Source organism: Pleurodeles waltl, chromosome 4_2 (assembly GCF_031143425.1).
Source record: "Pleurodeles waltl isolate 20211129_DDA chromosome 4_2, aPleWal1.hap1.20221129, whole genome shotgun sequence".
Lineage (NCBI taxonomy): Eukaryota > Metazoa > Chordata > Amphibia > Caudata > Salamandridae > Pleurodeles > Pleurodeles waltl.
Genome location: NC_090443.1, coordinates 1,026,432,875 through 1,026,454,388, shown reverse-complemented (window position 1 = coordinate 1,026,454,388; position 21,514 = coordinate 1,026,432,875). Strand labels below are relative to the sequence as shown.

General features: G+C 45.8%; 1 protein-coding gene across 7 annotated transcripts in view; it reads right to left on the bottom strand.

Annotated features, from left to right (window-relative positions):
• The window catches only part of ERCC1 (ERCC excision repair 1, endonuclease non-catalytic subunit), a 54,661-nt gene that overhangs the window by 2,620 nt on the left and 30,527 nt on the right, over positions 1 to 21,514 (bottom strand). For 2 of the 7 annotated variants that reach the window (XM_069232904.1, XM_069232899.1), the window contains exons 2-10: positions 19,153 to 19,227; positions 18,926 to 19,056; positions 16,150 to 16,596; positions 15,482 to 15,585; positions 14,346 to 14,445; positions 13,619 to 13,695; positions 11,933 to 12,032; positions 7,093 to 7,164; positions 414 to 482 (exon numbers count right to left, since the gene is read on the bottom strand). In XM_069232904.1, the coding sequence (XP_069089005.1) occupies positions 414 to 482; positions 7,093 to 7,164; positions 11,933 to 12,032; positions 13,619 to 13,695; positions 14,346 to 14,445; positions 15,482 to 15,585; positions 16,150 to 16,596; positions 18,926 to 19,000 (1,044 nt within the window). In that variant the 5' untranslated portion in view covers positions 19,001 to 19,056; positions 19,153 to 19,227. The remainder of the gene's footprint in view (positions 1 to 413; positions 483 to 7,092; positions 7,165 to 11,932; positions 12,033 to 13,618; positions 13,696 to 14,345; positions 14,446 to 15,481; positions 15,586 to 16,149; positions 16,597 to 18,925; positions 19,057 to 19,152; positions 19,228 to 21,514) is intronic. The other 5 variants (XM_069232903.1, XM_069232901.1, XM_069232905.1 and 2 more) reach the window with 3 other exon arrangements.

Below are 21,514 nucleotides of genomic sequence, written 5' to 3'. Positions count from 1 at the left end.
CAGATGGATCCCGATTCTATATATCGAAGTATAGCAGCGCAGTTTAGATCAGGCGCGTTCAGATGTGTTTTTGTTTCAGTTTCACATTCACAGCCTTTACCTAATAAGGTTTAAATGTTGCAATACATTTGCTTTAAATGCGAAAACACAAAAAATATATATTTTAACTTTAATCGGTGATTGGGTGGGAGGGTCAAGTGAGAAAGAACTTTGCAGCTTTTAAGATGGCGGCCTCTCTTGCTCTCAGTGTCACGTGCTCCTGCCCACCCTCCTCTGCGTGCCTGCTCTTGTGCAGTTACCAATACTCCCCCCTCAGACTGCTTCTTGCCTCAAGCCTTCAGCAATCTCTTGTCGCATCTTCAATCATCTTTCTTCTCCTCCTGCTTCCTGTTCTAGACTCTTGAACAACTCACCTTCTGAGGGCCCAGGCCAGGGCACAGAGAGAGCTCTTCACGCGCTGCTTTCGAGAGATCTGCCAGGGACTGCAGAGGAAAGAAGAGAAAACAGTGAACAATAACCAGAACAAAGTAAGAAGCTGGTGCTCAACCTCTGAAAAACCTGGAAGGGGAATTCTGAACTCCACCCTTGGATGGCTGGGGCCTGTGGAGTGGCATCTCCAGTGAACACCTACAGGGACCGGAGCAAACTATGGTGGTTCATCTTTATGGTGAGAGACTGGGAGGAGGGCGTCTACAGGGACAACGGCGAGGAGCTGGAGCAGACTGGCAACACTGTGTGATCTTCATAGTAAGAGTGACAGTCTGGTGGACACGAACATCTGCTGACATGCACAGAGGCCAGGGAAGGCATTACTGACCTTCTCATCCTCACAGAGAGGGAGAGAGAGAGAAGGACATCTATAGCGTGTATGCAGAGGACAGGGCAGGCTATGGTGGCCTTCTCATCCTCACAGAAAGGGAGGGGGGGCATTTATAGGGTCTATGCAGAGGACAGGGCATGCTTTGGCGACCTTCTCATCCTCACAGAAAGGGAGAGAGAGAGAAGGGCATCTATAGGGTCTATGCAGTGGGCAGTCTATGGTGACCTTCTTATCCTCACAGAAAGGGAGACAGGGACATCTATAGGGTCTATGCAGAGGACAGGACAGGCTATGGTGACCTTCTCATCCTCACAGAAAGGGAGGAGGGGCATTTATAGGGTCTATGCAGAGGCCAGGGCAGGCATTAGTGGCCTTCTCATCCTCACAGAAAGGGAGACAAGGACATCTATAGGGTCTATGCAGAGGCCAGGGCAGGCTATGGTGACCTTCTCATCCTCACAGAAAGGGAGGGGGGACATTTATAGGGTCTATGCAGAGGCCAGGTCAGGCATTAGTGGCCTTCTCATCCTCACAGAAAGGGAGAGAGAGAGGGGCATCTATAGGGTCTATGCACAGAGAACAAGGCAGGCTTTGGTGACCTTCTCATCCTCACAGAAACGGAGACAGGAACATCTATAGGGTCTATGCAGAGGACAGGGCAGGCATTAGTGACCTTCTCATCCTCACAGAAAGGGAGACAGAGACATCTATAGGGTCTATGCAGAGGACAGGGGAGGCATTAGTGACCTTCTCATCCTCACAGAAAGGGAGACAGAGACATCTATAGGGTCTATGCAGAGGACAGAGGAGGCATTAGTGACCTTCTCATCCTCACAGAAAGGGGGAGAGAGAGGGACATCTATAGGGTCTATGTAGAGGACAGGGCAGGCTATGGTGACCTTCTCATCCTCACAGAAAGGGAGACAGAGACATCTATAGGGTCTATGCAGAGGACAGGGGAGGCATTAGTGACCTTCTCATCCTCACAGAAAGGGGGAGAGAGAGGGACATCTATAGGGTCTATGTAGAGGACAGGGCAGGCTATGGTGACCTTCTCATCCTCACAGAAAGGGAGACCGGGACATCTATAGGGTCTATGCAGAGGACAGGGCAGGCATTAGTGACCTTCTCATCCTCACAGAAAGGGAGAGAGAGGGACATCTACAGGGTCTATGCAGAGGACAGGGCAGGCTACAGTGACCTTCCCATCCTCACAGAAAGGGAGACAGGGACATCTATAGGTTCTATGCAGAGGACAGGACAGGCTATGGTGACCTTCTCATACTCACAGAAGGGGAGAGAGAGGGACATCTATAGGGTCTATGCAGAGGACAGAGCAGGCATTAGTTGCCTTCTCATCCTCACAGAAAGGGAGACAGGGACATCTATAGGGTCTACGCAGAGGACATTGCAGGCTATGGTGACCTTCTCATCCTCAGAGAAAGGGAGAGAGAGGGACATCTATAGGGTCTACGCAGAGGAGAGAGCAGGCTTTGGTGACCTTCTCATCCTCACAGAAAGGGAGAGAGGGGGACATTTATAGGGTCTATGCAGAGGACAGGGCAGGCATTAGTGGCCTTCTCATCCTCACAGAAAGGGAGAGGGACATCTATAGGGTCTATGCAGAGGAGAGGGCAGGCTATGGTGACCTTCTCATCCTCACAGAAAGGGAGGCAGGGACATCTATAGGTTCTATGCAGAGGACAGGACAGGCTATGGTGACCTTCTCATACTCACAGAAGGGGAGTGAGAGGGACATCTATAGGGTCTATGCAGAGGACAGAGCAGGCATTAGTGGCCTTCTCATCCTCACAGAGAAGGAGACAGGGACATCTATAGGGTCTATGCAGAGGACAGGGCAGGCATTAGTGACCTTCTCATCCTCACAGAAATGGAGAGAGAGGGACATCTACAGGGTCTATGCAGAGGACAGGGCAGGCTACAGTAACCTTCCCATCCTCACAGAAAGGGAGGCAGGGACATCTATAGGGTCTATGCAGAGGACATTGCAGGCTATGGTGACCTTCTCATCCTCAGAGAAAGGGAGAGAGAGGGACATCTATAGGGTCTATGCAGAGGAGAGAGCAGGCTTTGGTGACCTTCTCATCCTCACAGAAAGGGAGAGAGGGGGATATTTATAGGGTCTATGCAGAGGACCGGGCAGGCATTAGTGGCCTTCTCATCCTCACAGAAAGGGAGAGAGAGAGAGGGGGGGGACATCTATAGGGTCTATGGAGAGGGGAGGCATTAGTGACCTTCTCATCCTCACAGAAAGGGGGAGAGAGAGGGACGTCTATAGGGTCTATGTAGAGGACAGGGCAGGCTATGGTGACCTTCTCATCCTCACAGAAAGGGAGACAGGGACATCTATAGGGTCTATGCAGAGGACAGGGCAGGCATTAGTGACCTTCTCATCCTCACAGAAAGGGAGAGAGAGGGACATCTATAGGGTCTATGCAGAGGACAGAGCAGGCATTAGTTGCCTTCTCATCCTCACAGAAAGGGAGACAGGGACATCTATAGGGTCTATGCAGAGGACATTGCAGGCTATGGTGACCTTCTCATCCTCAGAGAAAGGGAGAGAGAGGGACATCTATAGGGTCTATGCAGAGGAGAGAGCAGGCTTTGGTGACCTTCTCATCCTCACAGAAAGGGAGAGAGGGGGACATTTATAGGGTCTATGCAGAGGGCAGGGCAGGCATTAGTGGCATTCTCATCCTCACAGAAAGGGAGAGAGAGAGGGGGACATCTATAGGGTCTATGCAGAGGAGAGGGCAGGCTATGGTGACCTTGTCATACTCACAGAAAGGGAGACAGGGACAAATATAGGGTCTATGCAGAGGACAGGGCAGGCATTAGTGGCCTTCTCATCCTCACAGAGAAGGAGACAGGGACATCTATAGGGTCTATGCAGAGGACATTGCAGGCTATGGTGACCTTCTCATCCTCACAGAAAGGGAGAGAGAGGGACATCTATAGGGTCTATGCAGAGGAGAGAGCAGGCTTTGGTGACCTTCTCATCCTCAGAGAAAGGGAGAGAGAGGGACATCTATAGGGTTTATGCAGAGGAGAGAGCAGGCTTTGGTGACCTTCTCATCCTCACAGAAAGGGAGAGAGGGGGATATTTATAGGGTCTATGCAGAGGACCGGGCAGGCATTAGTGGCCTTCTCATCCTCACAGAAAGGGAGAGAGAGAGAGGGGGGGGACATCTATAGGGTCTATGGAGAGGGGAGGCATTAGTGACCTTCTCATCCTCACAGAAAGGGGGAGAGAGAGGGACGTCTATAGGGTCTATGTAGAGGACAGGGCAGGCTATGGTGACCTTCTCATCCTCACAGAAAGGGAGACAGGGACATCTATAGGGTCTATGCAGAGGACAGGGCAGGCATTAGTGACCTTCTCATCCTCACAGAAAGGGAGAGAGAGAGGGACATCTATAGGGTCTATGCAGAGGACAGAGCAGGCATTAGTTGCCTTCTCATCCTCACAGAAAGGGAGACAGGGACATCTATAGGGTCTATGCAGAGGACATTGCAGGCTATGGTGACCTTCTCATCCTCAGAGAAAGTGAGAGAGAGGGACATCTATAGGGTCTATGCAGAGGAGAGAGCAGGCTTTGGTGACCTTCTCATCCTCACAGAAAGGGAGAGAGGGGGACATTTATAGGGTCTATGCAGAGGGCAGGGCAGGCATTAGTGGCATTCTCATCCTCACAGAAAGGGAGAGAGAGAGGGGGACATCTATAGGGTCTATGCAGAGGAGAGGGCAGGCTATGGTGACCTTGTCATACTCACAGAAAGGGAGACAGGGACAAATATAGGGTCTATGCAGAGGACAGGGCAGGCATTAGTGGCCTTCTCATCCTCACAGAGAAGGAGACAGGGACATCTATAGGGTCTATGCAGAGGACATTGCAGGCTATGGTGACCTTCTCATCCTCACAGAAAGGGAGAGAGAGGGACATCTATAGGGTCTATGCAGAGGAGAGAGCAGGCTTTGGTGACCTTCTCATCCTCACAGAAAGGGATAGAGAGGGACATCTATAGGGTCTATGCAGAGGACAGGGCAGGCTTCGGTGACCTTCTCATCCTCACAGAAAGGGAGAGAGATGGACATTTATAGGGTCTATGCACAGAGGCCAAGGCAGGCATTAGTGACCTTCTCATCCTCACAGAAAGGGAGAGAGAGGGACATCTATAGGGTCTATGCAGAGGACAGAGCAGGCATTAGTTGCCTTCTCATCCTCACAGAAAGGGAGACAGGGACATCTATAGGGTCTATGCAGAGGACATTGCAGGCTATGGTGACCTTCTCATCCTCAGAGAAAGGGAGAGAGAGGGACATCTATAGGGTCTATGCAGAGGAGAGAGCAGGCTTTGGTGACCTTCTCATCCTCACAGAAAGGGATAGAGAGGGACATCTATAGGGTCTATGCAGAGGGCAGGGCAGGCATTAGTGGCATTCTCATCCTCACAGAAAGGGAGAGAGAGAGGGGGACATCTATAGGGTCTATGCAGAGGAGAGGGCAGGCTATGGTGACCTTGTCATACTCACAGAAAGGGAGACAGGGACAAATATAGGGTCTATGCAGAGGACAGGGCAGGCATTAGTGGCCTTCTCATCCTCACAGAGAAGGAGACAGGGACATCTATAGGGTCTATGCAGAGGACATTGCAGGCTATGGTGACCTTCTCATCCTCAGAGAAAGGGAGAGAGAGGGACATCTATAGGGTCTATGCAGAGGAGAGAGCAGGCTTTGGTGACCTTCTCATCCTCACAGAAAGGGAGAGAGGGGGACATTTATAGGGTCTATGCAGAGGGCAGGGCAGGCATTAGTGGCATTCTCATCCTCACAGAAAGGGAGAGAGAGAGGGGGACATCTATAGGGTCTATGCAGAGGAGAGGGCAGGCTATGGTGACCTTGTCATACTCACAGAAAGGGAGACAGGGACAAATATAGGGTCTATGCAGAGGACAGGGCAGGCATTAGTGGCCTTCTCATCCTCACAGAGAAGGAGACAGGGACATCTATAGGGTCTATGCAGAGGACATTGCAGGCTATGGTGACCTTCTCATCCTCACAGAAAGGGAGAGAGAGGGACATCTATAGGGTCTATGCACAGAGGCCAAGGCAGGCTATGGTGACCTCATCCTCACAGAGAAGGAGACAAGAACATCTACAGGGTATACGAACTGGAGCCTGGGTGGGCGTAACGACTGCCTCTGCAGGAAGAATGAGCCACGGAGGTACAGAAAGGTGTCTACAGCAGCACCCTGGGAGCTGAGAAGGGGCAGGGCCCTGCACTGCCCAGACTTGTGAATTCATTTTTCTTAGTAGGTATTTATAAGGAGATAATGTGATTAGCATTCAATTGCTATCTTTGGACATGGAAACCTAGATACCAACAGAACTCTAAGCAAGCAAATAATGCTTGGCAAAGCACTACATTCTGGTGTCTGAAATTGTAACTATGGGTAATCTAAGTACAAAAAAACAATCTTGCAGTGCATTCACTAGACCTAGTTACACTGACTACATAAAAATGGAGAGAGGGCACAAGAGAGGAAGAGACTAAAAGAAAAAAAAACAGATCACAAGAGATAGAGAACAAGAAAGAGGGTGCTAGGAAGGGAAACACAGGCTTGCAGGAAGAGCACCGTCCAGAGAAGCTACAAGAGATGGAAAGAAGCTAAAAGGGAGGGAGCGATGACTCCGGGAGGAAGGAATAGAGCGAGGCTGTGAGGGAGGTGTGTGAAGGCTACAAGAGAGACTGAGGATACAAGCTATGAAATGAAAAAGGAAACAGGAGAAGAGGAGATGTTACAAGACAGAGAGAGGATAGAGGAGAGAGAGAGGGGGGGATATGTAATACAGAGAGGATACAAGAGAGGGGTGAGAAAGTATCCATGAGGCTACCAGATGGGGAAAAGAGGAAGGAGGTAAAGTGAGGTTGCAGGAGAGGGACAAGGATCACCAGAGAGAGAGAGACACTACCAGAGTTAGACATGCTAACATAAGAGGTGACCTGTTAACATAAAATGCGAGAGAGGCTAGATGAAAGGGAGAAATGTCCTGAGACTGTAAGAACTGAAAAAGTAAATGATGCTGACAAACTGAATGTCCATCCACGAAAACGAGACAAGATGTGAAGAAATGATACGTCCAGGAAATGCGATGGCAGCGGCGCTGTGCTGAGAATGCCAGGCAGGGCAGGGGTGTACTCCAGTTTCACAGTGCCACAAAACACAGATACTCAGAGTGAAATCTTACCCCAAAGGTGGAGAGGAGTGTGGTGCAGTCGGTTTTGTTGACCGATTTCACGGTTGTCAAACAGTCAGTAACCTGCAATAAGAAACAGTAAATAAAAAATGAGTCCAATTTAAACCCGAAAATGAAATTCGTGCTGCCTTTTCAAGGAAATTCACTACTTTCCACAAAAATACATCTGATGTGTACAGGGAGTGCAGAATTATTAGGTAAATGAGTATTTTGACCACATCATCCTCTTTATGCATGTTGTCTTACTCCAAGCTGTATAGGCTCGAAAGCCTACTACCAATTAAGCATATTAGGTGATGTGCATCTCTGTAATGAGAAGGGGTGAGGTCTAATGACAACACCTTATATCAGGTGTGCATAATTATTAGGCAACTTCCTTTCCTTTGGCAAAATGGGTCAAAAGAAGGACTTGACAGGCTCAGAAAAGTCAAAAATAGTGAGAGATCTTGCAGAGGGATGCAGCACTCTTAAAATTGCAAAGCTTCTGAAGCGTGATCATCGAACAATCAAGCGTTTCATTCAAAATAGTCAACAGGGTCGCAAGAAGCGTGTGGAAAAACCAAGGCGCAAAATAACTGCCCATGAACTGAGAAAAGTCAAGCGTGCAGCTGCCACGATGCCACTTGCCACCAGTTTGGCCATATTTCAGAGCTGCAACATCACTGGAGTGCCCAAAAGCACAAGGTGTGCAATACTCAGAGACATGGCCAAGGTAAGAAAGGCTGAAAGACGACCACCACTGAACAAGACACACAAGCTGAAACGTCAAGACTGGGCCAAGAAATATCTCAAGACTGATTTTTCTAAGGTTTTATGGACTGATGAAATGAGAGTGAGTCTTGATGGGCCAGATGGATGGGCCCGTGGCTGGATTGGTAAAGGGCAGAGAGCTCCAGTCCGACTCAGACGCCAGCAAGGTGGAGGTGGAGTACTGGTTTGGGCTGGTATCATCAAAGATGAGCTTGTGGGGCCTTTTCGGGTTGAGGATGGAGTCAAGCTCAACTCCCAGTCCTACTGCCAGTTCCTGGAAGACACCTTCTTCAAGCAGTGGTACAGGAAGAAGTCTGCATCCTTCAAGAAAAACATGATTTTCATGCAGGACAATGCTCCATCACACGCGTCCAAGTACTCCACAGCGTGGCTGGCAAGAAAGGGTATAAAAGAAGGAAATCTAATGACATGGCCTCCTTGTTCACCTGATCTGAACCCCATTGAGAACCTGTGGTCCATCATCAAATGTGAGATTTACAAGGAGGGAAAACAGTACACCTCTCTGAACAGTGTCTGGGAGGCTGTGGTTGCTGCTGCACGCAATGTTGATGGTGAACAGATCAAAACACTGACAGAATCCATGGATGGCAGGCTTTTGAGTGTCCTTGCAAAGAAAGGTGGCTATATTGGTCACTGATTTGTTTTTGTTTTGTTTTTGAATGTCAGAAATGTATATTTGTGAATGTTGAGATGTTATATTGGTTTCACTGGTAATAATAAATAATTGAAATGGGTATATATTTTTTTTTGTTAAGTTGCCTAATAATTATGCACAGTAATAGTCACCTGCACACACAGATATCCCCCTAACATAGCTAAAACTAAAAACAAACTAAAAACTACTTCCAAAAATATTCAGCTTTGATATTAATGAGTTTTTTGGGTTCATTGAGAACATGGTTGTTGTTCAATAATAAAATTAATCCTCAAAAATACAACTTGCCTAATAATTCTGCACTCCCTGTATTTAGAAGGAAGTCTATCATCATACTGATGTGATTCTAGATTCATGCCCCCACCCAGACACCAGATCTGAGTCTACCCTGCACTGAAAGCACATGCCCCTGCTTAAAGGAGGTGGGATATTGGGCACCAAGTTCAGATCTGAATGCAGTGGTAAACACAGTCCGCGTACTCTGAGAATAGCAAGCCTGGGAAAGACGGGATTTGGAAGTCAAGTGGTGTGGAGCTCTCTTGGTGGTGCATAGCCAAAGAGTCTACTCTTCTTCCAGCTCCATCTTTACACATCGGGCTTCAGGAAGCAACTGAAAACACATCTATTCTAATATCAAGCAGGCACACAACATCTTGGAGTGGAGGTTTACCAGCGGGGGGAAGCCCGTTGGGTAAGCATGAGCTACATAAATCCCAATAACAGAACAGTTCCCAGACCTCCTTCTGGTTGCTAGTACTTTGTAACCTATGTCCTCACCTACTCAGAGCACAGGTTCAAGCCTTCGATGTCTTCTACACCTATGATGACAGCACCTGGGGTCTGATAACACTTCATGGAGGCTAGGTGTGGTAACCTATGAGGATAAGTCCAGGCCTCTCAGGGCTCAGCCAGTGGTAGGTGCTGAACCATCTTAAAGTGGGACACCGGTGAAAAGATCCCGTCCTGCATCCTCAACAATTCCTTTTTACTGAGGTTCATTTGGGTTTTCAGGCTCACCTTTAGGAAGCATTCACTGATATTGCTTCTCCAAAATTAATGCTGGAAGAACCTTAGTCACCTAGCATATGTCCTTTAAAACTGCAACTTGTGTAACTCATGCACTAGAGTTAAAGAAATGTGGATCCCACACTGACCCAAGTCAGCAATGTCAATGCACTCTTGTCTTCCTCATAGCAGGTATGGAAAGGGTTTCAGTTGTCCAGACTGACACCACACCTTGTGTGCTTGTGACTGATCACTTCTACAGGGTTACTTGGAGCTCTTTTTGTATCTTATCTGTCAGTGAACAGTACTGTGACTGAACAATAGCCCATCACATTTGCAGTCCTACAAAATATTTTTGTTCTTCTGTTTCAAGCAGCTAGGCGCCCAGGACTATTTTAAATGAATGAAGGCTGGGAAGTTCGCAGATAAGTGCGCCAAGAGTTCACTATTGAACTTCAACTTAATTTCCCAAGGATGGAAGAAATTCTGTCTGCCTGTTTATTCTGTCCATTAATTACTTCCTCAGACAAGTATGCACACCGATTCCACCTTCAGTGAAATTCGAACTTTCCATGAAGGACTTTTAACCTTGGGCAAGGGCTATTGATGTATATAATGCACTCATCCCTCTGTACTTATCGTGCTCTGTTCATGAGTTCCCTGCATGCATTTCGCTGTCTTCAGACACTGCACAGACCAACTACTTTCTTGTGATTTCAGCGGTATTAGTTTAGGGTGGATTGTCTATCACACTTGTCAACCCCATCCACATCACCCCCTATACATCTGGGCACGACGTGTCACTAACATTCAAGCCAGACTTCTGCACTCCTGGGCCTTACTTTAGACACCGCATTCAAACCCAACGTCTGCACTCCTGGACCATACTTAGCATTCAAGCCCAACGTCTGCACTCCTGGACCGTACTTTAGACTTAGCATTCAAGTCCAACATCTGCACTCCTGAACCTTACTTAGCATTCAAGCCCAACGTCTGCACTCCTGAACCTTACTTAGCATTCAAGCCCAAAGTCTGCACTCCTGGACCTTACTTTAGACATAGCATTCAAGCCCAACGTCTGCACTCCTGAACCTTACTTAGCATTCAAGCCCAACGTCTGCACTCCTGAACCTTACTTAGCATTCAAGCCCAAAGTCTGCACTCCTGGACCTTACTTAGCATTCAAGCCCAAAGTCTGCACTCCTGTACCTTACTTTAGACATAGCATTCAAGCCAAACGTCTGCACTCCTGGACCTTACTTTAGACATAGCATTCGAGCCCAACATCTGCACTCCTGAACCTTACTTAGCATTCAAGCCCAAAGTCTGCACTCCTGGACCTTACTTAGCATTCAAACCCAACATCTGCACTCCTGAACCTTACTTAGCATTCAAGCCCAAAGTCTGCACTCCTGGACCTTACTTAGCATTCAAGCCCAACATCTGCACTCCTGGACCTTACTTTAGACATAGCATTTGAGCCTAACATCTGCACTCCTGGACCTTAATTTAGACATAGCATTCAAGCCCAACGTCTGCACTCCTGATCCTTACTTTAGACATAGCATTCAAGCCCAACATCTGCACTCCTGGACCATACTTTAGACTTAGCATTCAAGCCCAATATCTGCACTCCTGAACCTTACTTTAGACACAGCATTCAAGCCCAACGTCTGCACTCCTGGACCATACTTTAGACATAGCATTCAAGCCCAATGTCTGCACTCCTGGACCTTACTTAGCATTCAAGCCAGACATCTGCCTTCCTGGACCTTACTTAGCATTCAAGCCTAACGTCTGCACTCCTGGAGCTTACTTTAGACATAGCATTCAAGCCCAACGTCTGCACTCCTGGACCTTACTTTAGACATAGCATTCGAGCCCAACATCTGCACTCCTTTACCTTACTTAGCATTCCAGCCCAACGTCTGCACTCCTGGACCTTACTTAGCATTCAAGCCCAACGTCTCCACTCCTGATCCTTACTTTAGACATAGCATTCCAGCCCAACATCTGCACTCCTGGACCTTACTTTAGACATAGCATTCGAGCCCAACATCTGAACTCCTGAACCTTACTTTAGACATAGCATTCGAGCCCAACATCTGCATTCCTGGACCTTACTTTAGACATAGCATTCGAGCCCAGCATCTGCATTCCTGGACCTTACTTTAGACATAGCATTCGAGCCCAGTATCTGCACTCCTGGACCTTACTTTAGACATAGCATTCAAGCCCAACATCTGCACTCCTGGACCTTACTTTAGACATAGCATTCAAGCCCAACATCTGCACTCCTGGACCTTACTTTAGACATAGCATTCAAGCCCAACATCTGCACTCCTGGACCTTACTTTAGACATAGCATTCAAGCCCAACATCTGCACCCCTGGACCTTACTTTAGACATAAAGTCCTGATCCACTTTTTCCTTCAAGACATCTGCTGGCTTCTGCTCATAGGATTTATATGTCTCAAGGTATCTCCCGGCCTCTTCTGCACTGGAGAAGAAAGAGAGGGGTTAGGGTGAGGCAGCAATAGGACATAGCTCATTTCCATCATGCATTAAGGTTAAGTTTGCAGTTCCATTCTTCAGAGAAGATGTTCAGTTCCTGGCTGAAACATCACACACAGCTTGCAGAAACTCCATGAGCTGCAAAACCCCACCGTGTGAAACGTTGCGAAACACAACAGGGAACAAGTGGAGCACTAAAAACCAATCAAAATGCATTTATTTTAAAGAGTAAAAAGAAACCAATTTTGGACATTTTCTTCTGGCCAGTAATGCATCTCTTGTTGTTAAAAGCAAGACAAAGAGAAACCTTGTGGTGGCCATTTCTACTTTTCTGCCACATATCAAACACATGGAAATTCTGAGCAGAGTAAAACTTATGACCCTCTATACTTGCATCTCTTTTTATTCTTTTACGATGTACGTTCTACGCTGTATTCTATTTACTGAGTATGTTGTTAATAGTATTGTATATAGTTTTAATTTCTGTTTTCTCTTTGCCTACTCTTTTTCTACCTTCTCTATCTCTTTTTTGTCGTTTGTTGCACTTAAAATACGATAAATCAGTTCCCATTAAACATTATAAATCAGTATTTCAATATACTGTGATCCATCTTATTACTTTTTGATACTGTGTTTTCTAAGTGCATTACTTTCAACAACATCATTCTTAAAATAGAAAAAGTACTCACAGCAAGCGCAGCTTTTTCACAAGTACAATTAACTTCTTTGATGCAATGCCTAAAATTTCACCCGTGAGCTGACGTTTTATGTCGAAGGGTAATGATTCTGCGTAAAACTAAAATGACTGCCATGGCCGTTCTCGCTGTTTTTAGTGAAAATAGCCAAGATTTGTTTCTTACAGAATTGTCATCTTCAAAATGATGGAAAGAAGGCTTGAATTAACCTCAGCCACTGGTGATCCCAGGCCTAGGTAGGCCAAACCCAGCCTGATGTTGCTAATGTTCCCACCTGTAAGGGTCATGGTCTGTGAGTTGGAATTGGACAGTTGTTATTGAGGAGGGACTAAGGAATATTTGCATTTGGCTGGTCTCTGTCTACAGTGACACAATGGGCGAAAAAAAACTGGAAAGCAGCAAAGAACAAGTACGAGCGCCAGTGGCTGATGCTAATTCAAGCATGTTTTTCATCATTTTGTTGTTCGGTTCCCTGAACCCCCTAAATGCACCAGGTATGCCCCAAATTGGTTCCTGTGCTCACTGTGGCTCAGACCTCAAGCTACACCTCACTGACGATCCCTACATAGGCCAAAACAGTCTGTAGTTGCTTATGTTCCCATTTTTAGTGAACATGGTTTGGAAATTTAGGCTGAACTGTTCCGACTGGAGCAGGACCAAGGATGCTTTGCATATGGCTGGTCTCTGTCTAGAGTGGCAGAGTGGGTGGGGCATCTCCAATGCAACTCCCAGCGATCACCGAGGCTGACATTTATTCAAGCTCTCCTTCCATCAAACTGGTGCTTTGTCTCTTGTCCATCAGGTGAGCCAAGCAACAAACTCTAGTTCACATTTCATTGGACCCATAGTGACTCTCTTTAGCGCCTCTGTTTCTTACGTCCAAGCCAGGATGAGGGTACAGTCTGCTAGGATGCAAATTTTCGCCAACTCCTTGAGCGCAAAGTGAGGATCTTTCTATTGGTGTAAAGAAAAGAGCAGAGATATTTTTCTAGTTATTTCATTATTAATGCACCAGATGTCAGTGAGTTGTACAAAAAGATGTATATCTCATGTATTCAAAACATGCAAATAGAAAACCCTCCAAAACTTGATTCACAGTAAGAAATAGCGTCACACAGATATCTTTACAGTACAAATGCTTTCAGTTTTTTTTTTTTTTTTTGGATCTCAAGAACTCTCATCGCTTCCAGATCTATAGGATGAGAGATACTACTTTTGTTTGGTATTTTAGTGAAAAAGGAAGCCTGACCTCCAAACATTCCTAATCCCACGGATTACTTAATTTTGCTTACTACATATTAATGAAATGCCTAGGAGCTATGGATACACCTGTAAAATGAAACCTCTCTCTGGGGGAGGGAAGGGGACAAGTTCAGGTTTTCCAAGATGGGACTATCATGGTGTAACTAATTAGTGGATGATGCTGATCTATATGCACCAAGAGAATGGATTTCATATGGGAATGATCACAGTAAGTAGTCTTGAGCATGCCAAAATTCATTATTGCAAAAAAATTCTGGATTTTCCCTCCATCACACGCAAATCACAGCGCTCCAGGGAACCCCGCAGACAACCCCAGAGAACTTCAAGTGCTGTCCACTTACCACATCGACCAGCACCAGGAGGACTCTTAGTGCGAACGACTGTCCCAGCACCTTCAACCGCTCGTGGATGTAGTTTGGGTTCAGGTTGTGATACCGAAGGCTGCACCAAAGAGATAAATGTCAGAATATGTGCCGGCACAGCTCAAAGGCGACATCGACGACACTACCAGTGCGCCTCAATCCTGCAATCTTACACACCTAACTCTCCACGTGCTGGAATCTCACATACTGTTCTGGCAATGCCCACAGTTCTGATGTGCAGCACCCCTACTATTCCAACACTGGACGCCACACCCTTTTGCCCTTGCACCTAGATCCTTGCTGGGGCCTAAAACAGCTTTGATAACACCTATTTCCCTGGAACTGCAGTAACCGCTGCTAATCTAATTTAATGCACACAAATCATGCTACCAAGGCACCTTCTTCCTCTCATACATTCCTTACAGATCCCCTTGCAGTTCTGACAACACATTTCAATCATCTACATTATGATACACCCCTAACACACACTAAGGTCAGGAGACATTTAAATACAAATAAACCTAAATAAAACAAACGTATACAGCTGATGGTCTGGCCCATGTCTGGCTGTCCTGGAGCTATGATGTAGACAGGCTGGCCAACCTGTTAATACATTGCACTGTGTGAGGAGGGGACGAGGCCCCATGCCGGAAGCTACCACCAAGCCCACCACCCACTCCCCACCTCCAAAAAAAAAACCCCACAAAGGGTCGCTGAGGGCGTCGCCGGTGCCCTGGGGTGTTTTTACGGTGTTTAATGGACATCAGCTGCATACAGCTGCAAAAGCCGAGCTGGAAATCTACTATGTGCAGTGGTTTTCAGCTGGCCTTGCCTGCCATTGTATGGTTTGGGCTCCTCACCTAGTGACCGTGTGAAGGGAGCTGAAATCATGTGACAAATGGTGACACCGTGTGAGTTGGCAGGTCTATGCAGATCGCACTCTAAAACATTAGTTGTAGGACCCAGTACACACCACTATGCATCAGGGCACCTGGCCCCGAGTGGCAGCATCATGCTAATCCTATTTTCCTATATGTGGATCTCCACAACCATTCAGAGTGCAGGATTGATGGAATAATAACAAGCGGACCATTCGTCTTTACAGTCTCACTCGCCTGAGAAAGAGGGCACATGTTGTGGGACCCATGACATAGTCAGGGACGATATCGTCAAACTCCCATGGAACATTGCGGACAAACTTCAGGATTGGGTTTCCTCTCTGAGGGAACAGAAGTTTGAAAGTTATTTCTGTTACAGAAATCTGTACAGTGAAACAAAATGGTGACCCCAAGAAAGTGTGAACAACATGAAAGGAGGGTCAGACAGCAAAAAAAAAAAAAGCAGCAGTGGAAAATGGAAAGGGGGAGACAACGTAAGAGTAAATGAAAAAGACAGGAAGTGGTAAAAAAAAAAAAAAAAATGCAAACAAAAGACATGGAGCAAAACAATATAGAAAGGAGGCCTTTATAAAATCCACTATTAACAGGAAAAAACTAATCAGAAAGTGGACTTACTAGAATGAGATACTGAAAAAGAAAGGAAAAACAAGAAAAAACATCAAAATAATAGAGGCGAAAGAGAGGGATAAATAAATTGAGAGAACTAAAGATGAGGTGGGGAAAAGGCACTGGAAGGCACAAGATGAGGAAGACAAGGGATGGAATATGGCATTAGTGTACAGAAACAGTGAAAAGGAGTGTGTGTTAAAGAGGACAGAGCTGGAAGACAACGACTGGTGGACAGAGGTCAAGGACACAAAGGGACAATACGCGTCTCGGCTCACCTGACGCGGGCTCACCACCAGACAGTTTCCTTTTCCAATGGCTTTGGTTGGGACAGTTGCCTTTACTTCTTCTGATGTAGTTCCGGCCTGTGCTACGGTCTCTTCTGCTGCATCCAGAGTGGGGTCTTCCACCATCTGACCTTCAGCACCAGTACGTGGCAGTGGCACAGGCCCAGCCTCCTGCACAGGTGCGGTTATGGTAGACACAGCCTCAACAGGGGCTGCTTCCCTCCCAGCTCCTGATTTGGGTACACCGCGTGTAGGTCCTGCTGTGGGCTTGGAGGTTCTCGATGGCCTCTGTCCTCCACCAACTGGGCGAACAGGTGCTGACACACCTGCTGCTTGCTTGAAGACATAGTCTGCATATGTCCCGGTATTCTGTGGCACCACCGATCCATCCCGTGCTGACGAATCACCTCCCGCCATGGACCTGAAGAGGGGTTTCACCTGGGGAAGAGAGAGAAAAAGCACAAATATTACCGCTTAACAAGTTGTAGAATAGAATTTTCATGGTGGTCCAGAGAAACTGAATTCAACGGAGGCTAAAAGTTGAGCCATAGGCGTCAGAGGTGCATTAAACGATTGTGCGGTAAGGATTCTGTGACACAATAATCATTAGCTCGGGTTGAATGAGCAGTAGCAACTTGAAATTTGGGGCTTTCATAAATAGAGATGATGGTATAATAAAAGTACTATTTGCTAAAGAAAATAAAAACAACATGAGTGTGTAATGGGTAGTAACAATTATCAGCTTTTATCCACCAGGAAGTGGGATGTAATGCTATTGTTAAAAAATAAATAAAAAAAAGGACTGGTGAGCATTGATCATCTATTAGATTCCACAATACTAAATCTATTAACATTATAAACAAGTACAAATACCCTTAAAAGGTGGCGATATGAATTTTAAAATAAAATCACACCAACATGAGCTGCATTGGATGGATAAACTGAGTACAGTAAGCCCAGAAGGATTGAATGATGAACAAAATTTCTCATGTTTTGTTTGATGGGAACGTGTTCTTAGTCCTTAACCTACTAGGCCAGGCATTCCACAGGAGGGGAAACTGATCATGAAGAGGTCTTCAAGAACTCAATACATCAATTATAATATGGAAGTAATAAATCAAGACATATTGATTACGGGCTCTTACTGAACTGCCACATGATATGTGCTCGCTGACAGCGAGGGCCTTTAACCAGGGAGCAGGACTTTAATGGCCGATAGAGCCTAGCCTGGAAGAGCTATAAGGCTATTAGAACATTCTGCCACTATAGAGCACAAAGTTCCAATAAATTAAACAAAGTCCTCACAGAGCCCGAGGGGATTATGATCCCCTCAGGCTTCGTGAGGCTTTTTTCCACAGCTGTTGCAGTGAAGAAAGAACATTGAAATGTAGACGCTCCGGGCTTTTACCGGCCATTATAAGTCCAGAGCAATCCAATGTCTCCAATGGAGCTCGCAACATTCCAATGTTCTAAAATTATTTGCACTCTTCAAAAAGTGGGCGATATTGTGAAAGGCTCTATAACCCTCCTCACCTTACACTTAGAAAACGTTCTATCGCTATATGGTCAATGGAGTATAAAGAGGTAGGAATTAACTCCACATGTACCTATCTTGATTCTGTACACCTGTATATGCTTAGATTAGTGTTATTCAATATTCCAGACAATATTTCTGTAGGTCAATAGAAAAAGTAAACTGCTAGAGTGGTGGAACACAGTATAAGGCAAGATGTATTTAACTTATAAAAAAGGCCCAACACCAAGAGAAGGGTAGGTGGAGAACTGTACAGTGCATTTTCAGAACACATTAATAGCTTTTTAATATTTTCGGGAAGGTGTTTAGGGAAGGAACAGCGAAAGCTTTATTAAGTATTTATTTTTTTGTAGAATGAATCTACAAGATAAACTTTTATAGCCTTAGAGCCCGCCATAGCGGGCTATACTGGCCATTAAAGGCCAGAGCCAAGGCAAGGGCCTTTAACAAGGGAGCGGGACTTTAATTGCCGGTATAGCCCAGCTACGAAGGGCTATAAGGCTACTAGAACATTCTGCCACCACAAGACAGAATGCTCTAATAAATACATTTTAAAAAAAGCCCTCACGACGCCCGAGGGGATTGAAATCCCCTCCAGCTCCATGAGGCCTCTGTTCACAGCTGTTGCTGTAAACAAAGAACATTGGACTGTTCACGCTCCGGTCTTTTACCGGCCATTATAAGTCCAGAGCACTCCATTGTTTCCAATGGAGCTCGCAACATTCCAATGTTCTAATGTAGATTATGTCACTGATAGCAATACGAATACCAGCATAATTCAAGCCTAGACCTATAAATCCGAGAAGTATGGTTCTTGTTTGAATATGGGAAGGTAACATTTACTTGTTCGATGGAGGATCCTGCTAAACTCTATATGGATTCTCACTGCGATGCAACTCATCATTGACAGTTGGACTCCTTTCATTCCATCAGTGCAGGGGCTTCTTCCTCAATATAAGGGACCACTCTCAGAGATCAGGTCTGTAATTTCGATTAGGTCTCGACACCTTGAAGTCAACCATGGAGGGAACAAAAACTAGGGGATGCTTTTCACTCCAAACCTAGACAAAGTGGCCCAAAACACGGCAGCACAACCGTCTTTCAATCACATTTCTCATGAAGCTCTACAAACAAGACACAACTAAAAGCAATATCCAGGTGCTGCTACACCCTGCCCACACAGACATTGCAGTGGCAGGTCTGAGACATGTAAGTGGGACTCTTCCGTCTCACCGGGGCAATGTCGACATCCTGGGATAGAACCACAAAGCGCTTCTTCCTCTCCGCCGGGCCATCGTCTTCATTCATGGTGGCAATGCTGGGGCAGGTCTCAACAGCAGATCCTATGAAGGAACAGAGAACAACTTCAAAGGCTGTAAATTTACAGTGGAACTACTTAAAAATAGAGCATTAGTACATTTTGTGATGGCCTAGCACACTCTGACAACACACATGCTCACCACTGGTTTTGCAGAAGTCTTTGGCTGAGTTGCTGCTTCCTCTTCTTTGTTGGTTTGCTGATGAATCAGGCACTGCTGAAAAAAGGAAAGCAAAACCACATTAAAGAGTGAATATAATCTCAACAAAGGCATGTTGTATCATAATTTGACAGTTTCTGTTTTTAGCTTCACATAGGATCATGTGTTTTTTCTGCAAATCTTTTGCTTTTAGGCTTTGAGCTAAAAGTGACCATCTGTGCAATGCGAATAACTCATGCTTTCACCAGCTAACTCGAAACCCTTTCCATTCACCCTCAAATGATCTGCTCGGCGGACACTCTCTCAAACGCATTTGTGGCAACTCCTTGTTGCCTGGTGGGCTTTATTGTTTCCAGGGACAAAGAAAACCAGCGTTGTCCTTCCTGCTCGAGGAGTTTTGGAGAAATGAGTTTAATGCACAAACCTCGGAATGACCAGCACTGATTTATAGGAAGGAGCACTGGAATATGCAGATCTGTAGCCGCTACATGTTCCACGTAGATGTGGATTTGCTGCCCCGCCACGTGCTACACTACTTGGTGCATAATTTGAAGATTTCAACAAAAACATGTTTCTGTTTCAAACCGATTAGAAGTTACTTGGTGGAGGTTTGCGGGTCTCCTTTGAGTTGCTGACATCTTTGCTCCACTAGTAATAATGGGTGTTGTAATTACAGAATAGTGAGGTCATTCTGCTACAGGAGGTGTCGCATTTTGCTGCTTTGTGTGTTTTTCCTTGCTGCATCATTTAATCAACCCTGACAAATGAGTTGGTCCCACACTGCCGCATATTTCAAGTGGCCCTGTTTACTGGACCTCTGCAGAGCACTGTTGAGCGCCTTGGTCTTCGGACTTCCCATTGTCTACCTGTCTACATTCACTGTGTTAAGAAGAAGGGTGGATCCCTGAAGCAAGAGATACACCTGATTGCCTCGCTACAAGATGACGGTGGCTTGTAGGATCATGAAGGTTAGGTGATTAAAGATAAGTTCCTGAACAGGTTACAAACAAGCAGTCTTGACCTTGCAGGAAATCCTCCTCTGGGTAGTGGGTAGTCCAGTTAACCCACCAGAGCTGCTTGCTGCCCAGCACTTGTCGTCAGAAGTTAGTGGTCTGAAGATGGATCTCTGGGGCATCTGATTGGAGTTTACGTTGTGTGTATAGAGTCTTCCCTCGTGGGAGGTGGTTCTGTGAGTGTGTCCCACCAGGAAACCGTGGTACAGATAATACGAGGCCGTCTGAGGTTGGGAGAACAGTGGCTACTAGTAGGAGGTTTGCATTGACAACTTCAGAAAAAATGATGTGCCTGTAAATAGTTGTTAAAGAAGCATAAATATGTAGTGACAGAATATCTGATTTGTGTTTTTGCAACAAGAATGACAGAATAGAAACCTAATTAGGAAATGCACACCCTTGCAGGTCCTGGAGAAAGCAGTATAAACAAGGGAAAAGCAAAGAGAAGGCACACAAAAAAATGGGAGGAAAAGCAAGGAGAAAGCAGTGAAAACGAGGGAAAAGCAAGGAGAAGGAACAAAAAAAAACGGGGAAAAGCAAGGCGAAAGCAGTGAAAATTAGGGAAAAGCAAGGAGAAAGCACAGAAAATGGAGGGGGGGACCAAGGAAAAAGCAGTAAAAACGATCAAAAAGCAAGGAAAAAGCAGTGAACAGGGGAAAAGCAAAGAGAAGGCACAAAAACGGGAGGGGGGGGAGCAAGAAGAAAGCGGTGAAAAACAAGGAGAGCAAGAAGGCACTAAAAACAAAATGGAGGAAAATCCAAGAAGAAGACAGAAGCAAGAGTGATGCAGCAGCACGGGGCTGCTGAACCACAGCTCACAAACGATAATCTTGCCTCACCAAATATTTATCATTTGCAGATCACAGAGTAAAGCGTCTTGATTCTTTTGCACTCTATTTTAATATTTGCATCCATTACCCTTCTAAATTACAAAAAGTGTGCTTCATTTGTGCTTTCGAACCGATTTATTTTGAATATTTGTTCAGTGGTTCATTCACAGGTATTTACATTTTGGTGAGTATTAGAAAGAAACGAACATCCCACGGCATTTCCTTTCCCACTCCCTGTACCCCAGCAAGTCTGCCAGATAGTAGTGAAAGAAGCATAAATATGTAGCAATGCTCTGACTTCGAAGTTAGAAGCACGCATCACCATGTTAAAAGAATAAGCAGCAAATTGTCAGAAGACAAAGACTGACATTTGACCTCTGTCTCTGCATGCACCAGGAAAGTGTCAAGATAAAAACAAAATGTAAAGGGATTTAAATTGGTGGTGAGAGAGCGTAGCTTATATATTCTATATTAACATGAAGTGCTTATGAATTAATGTGT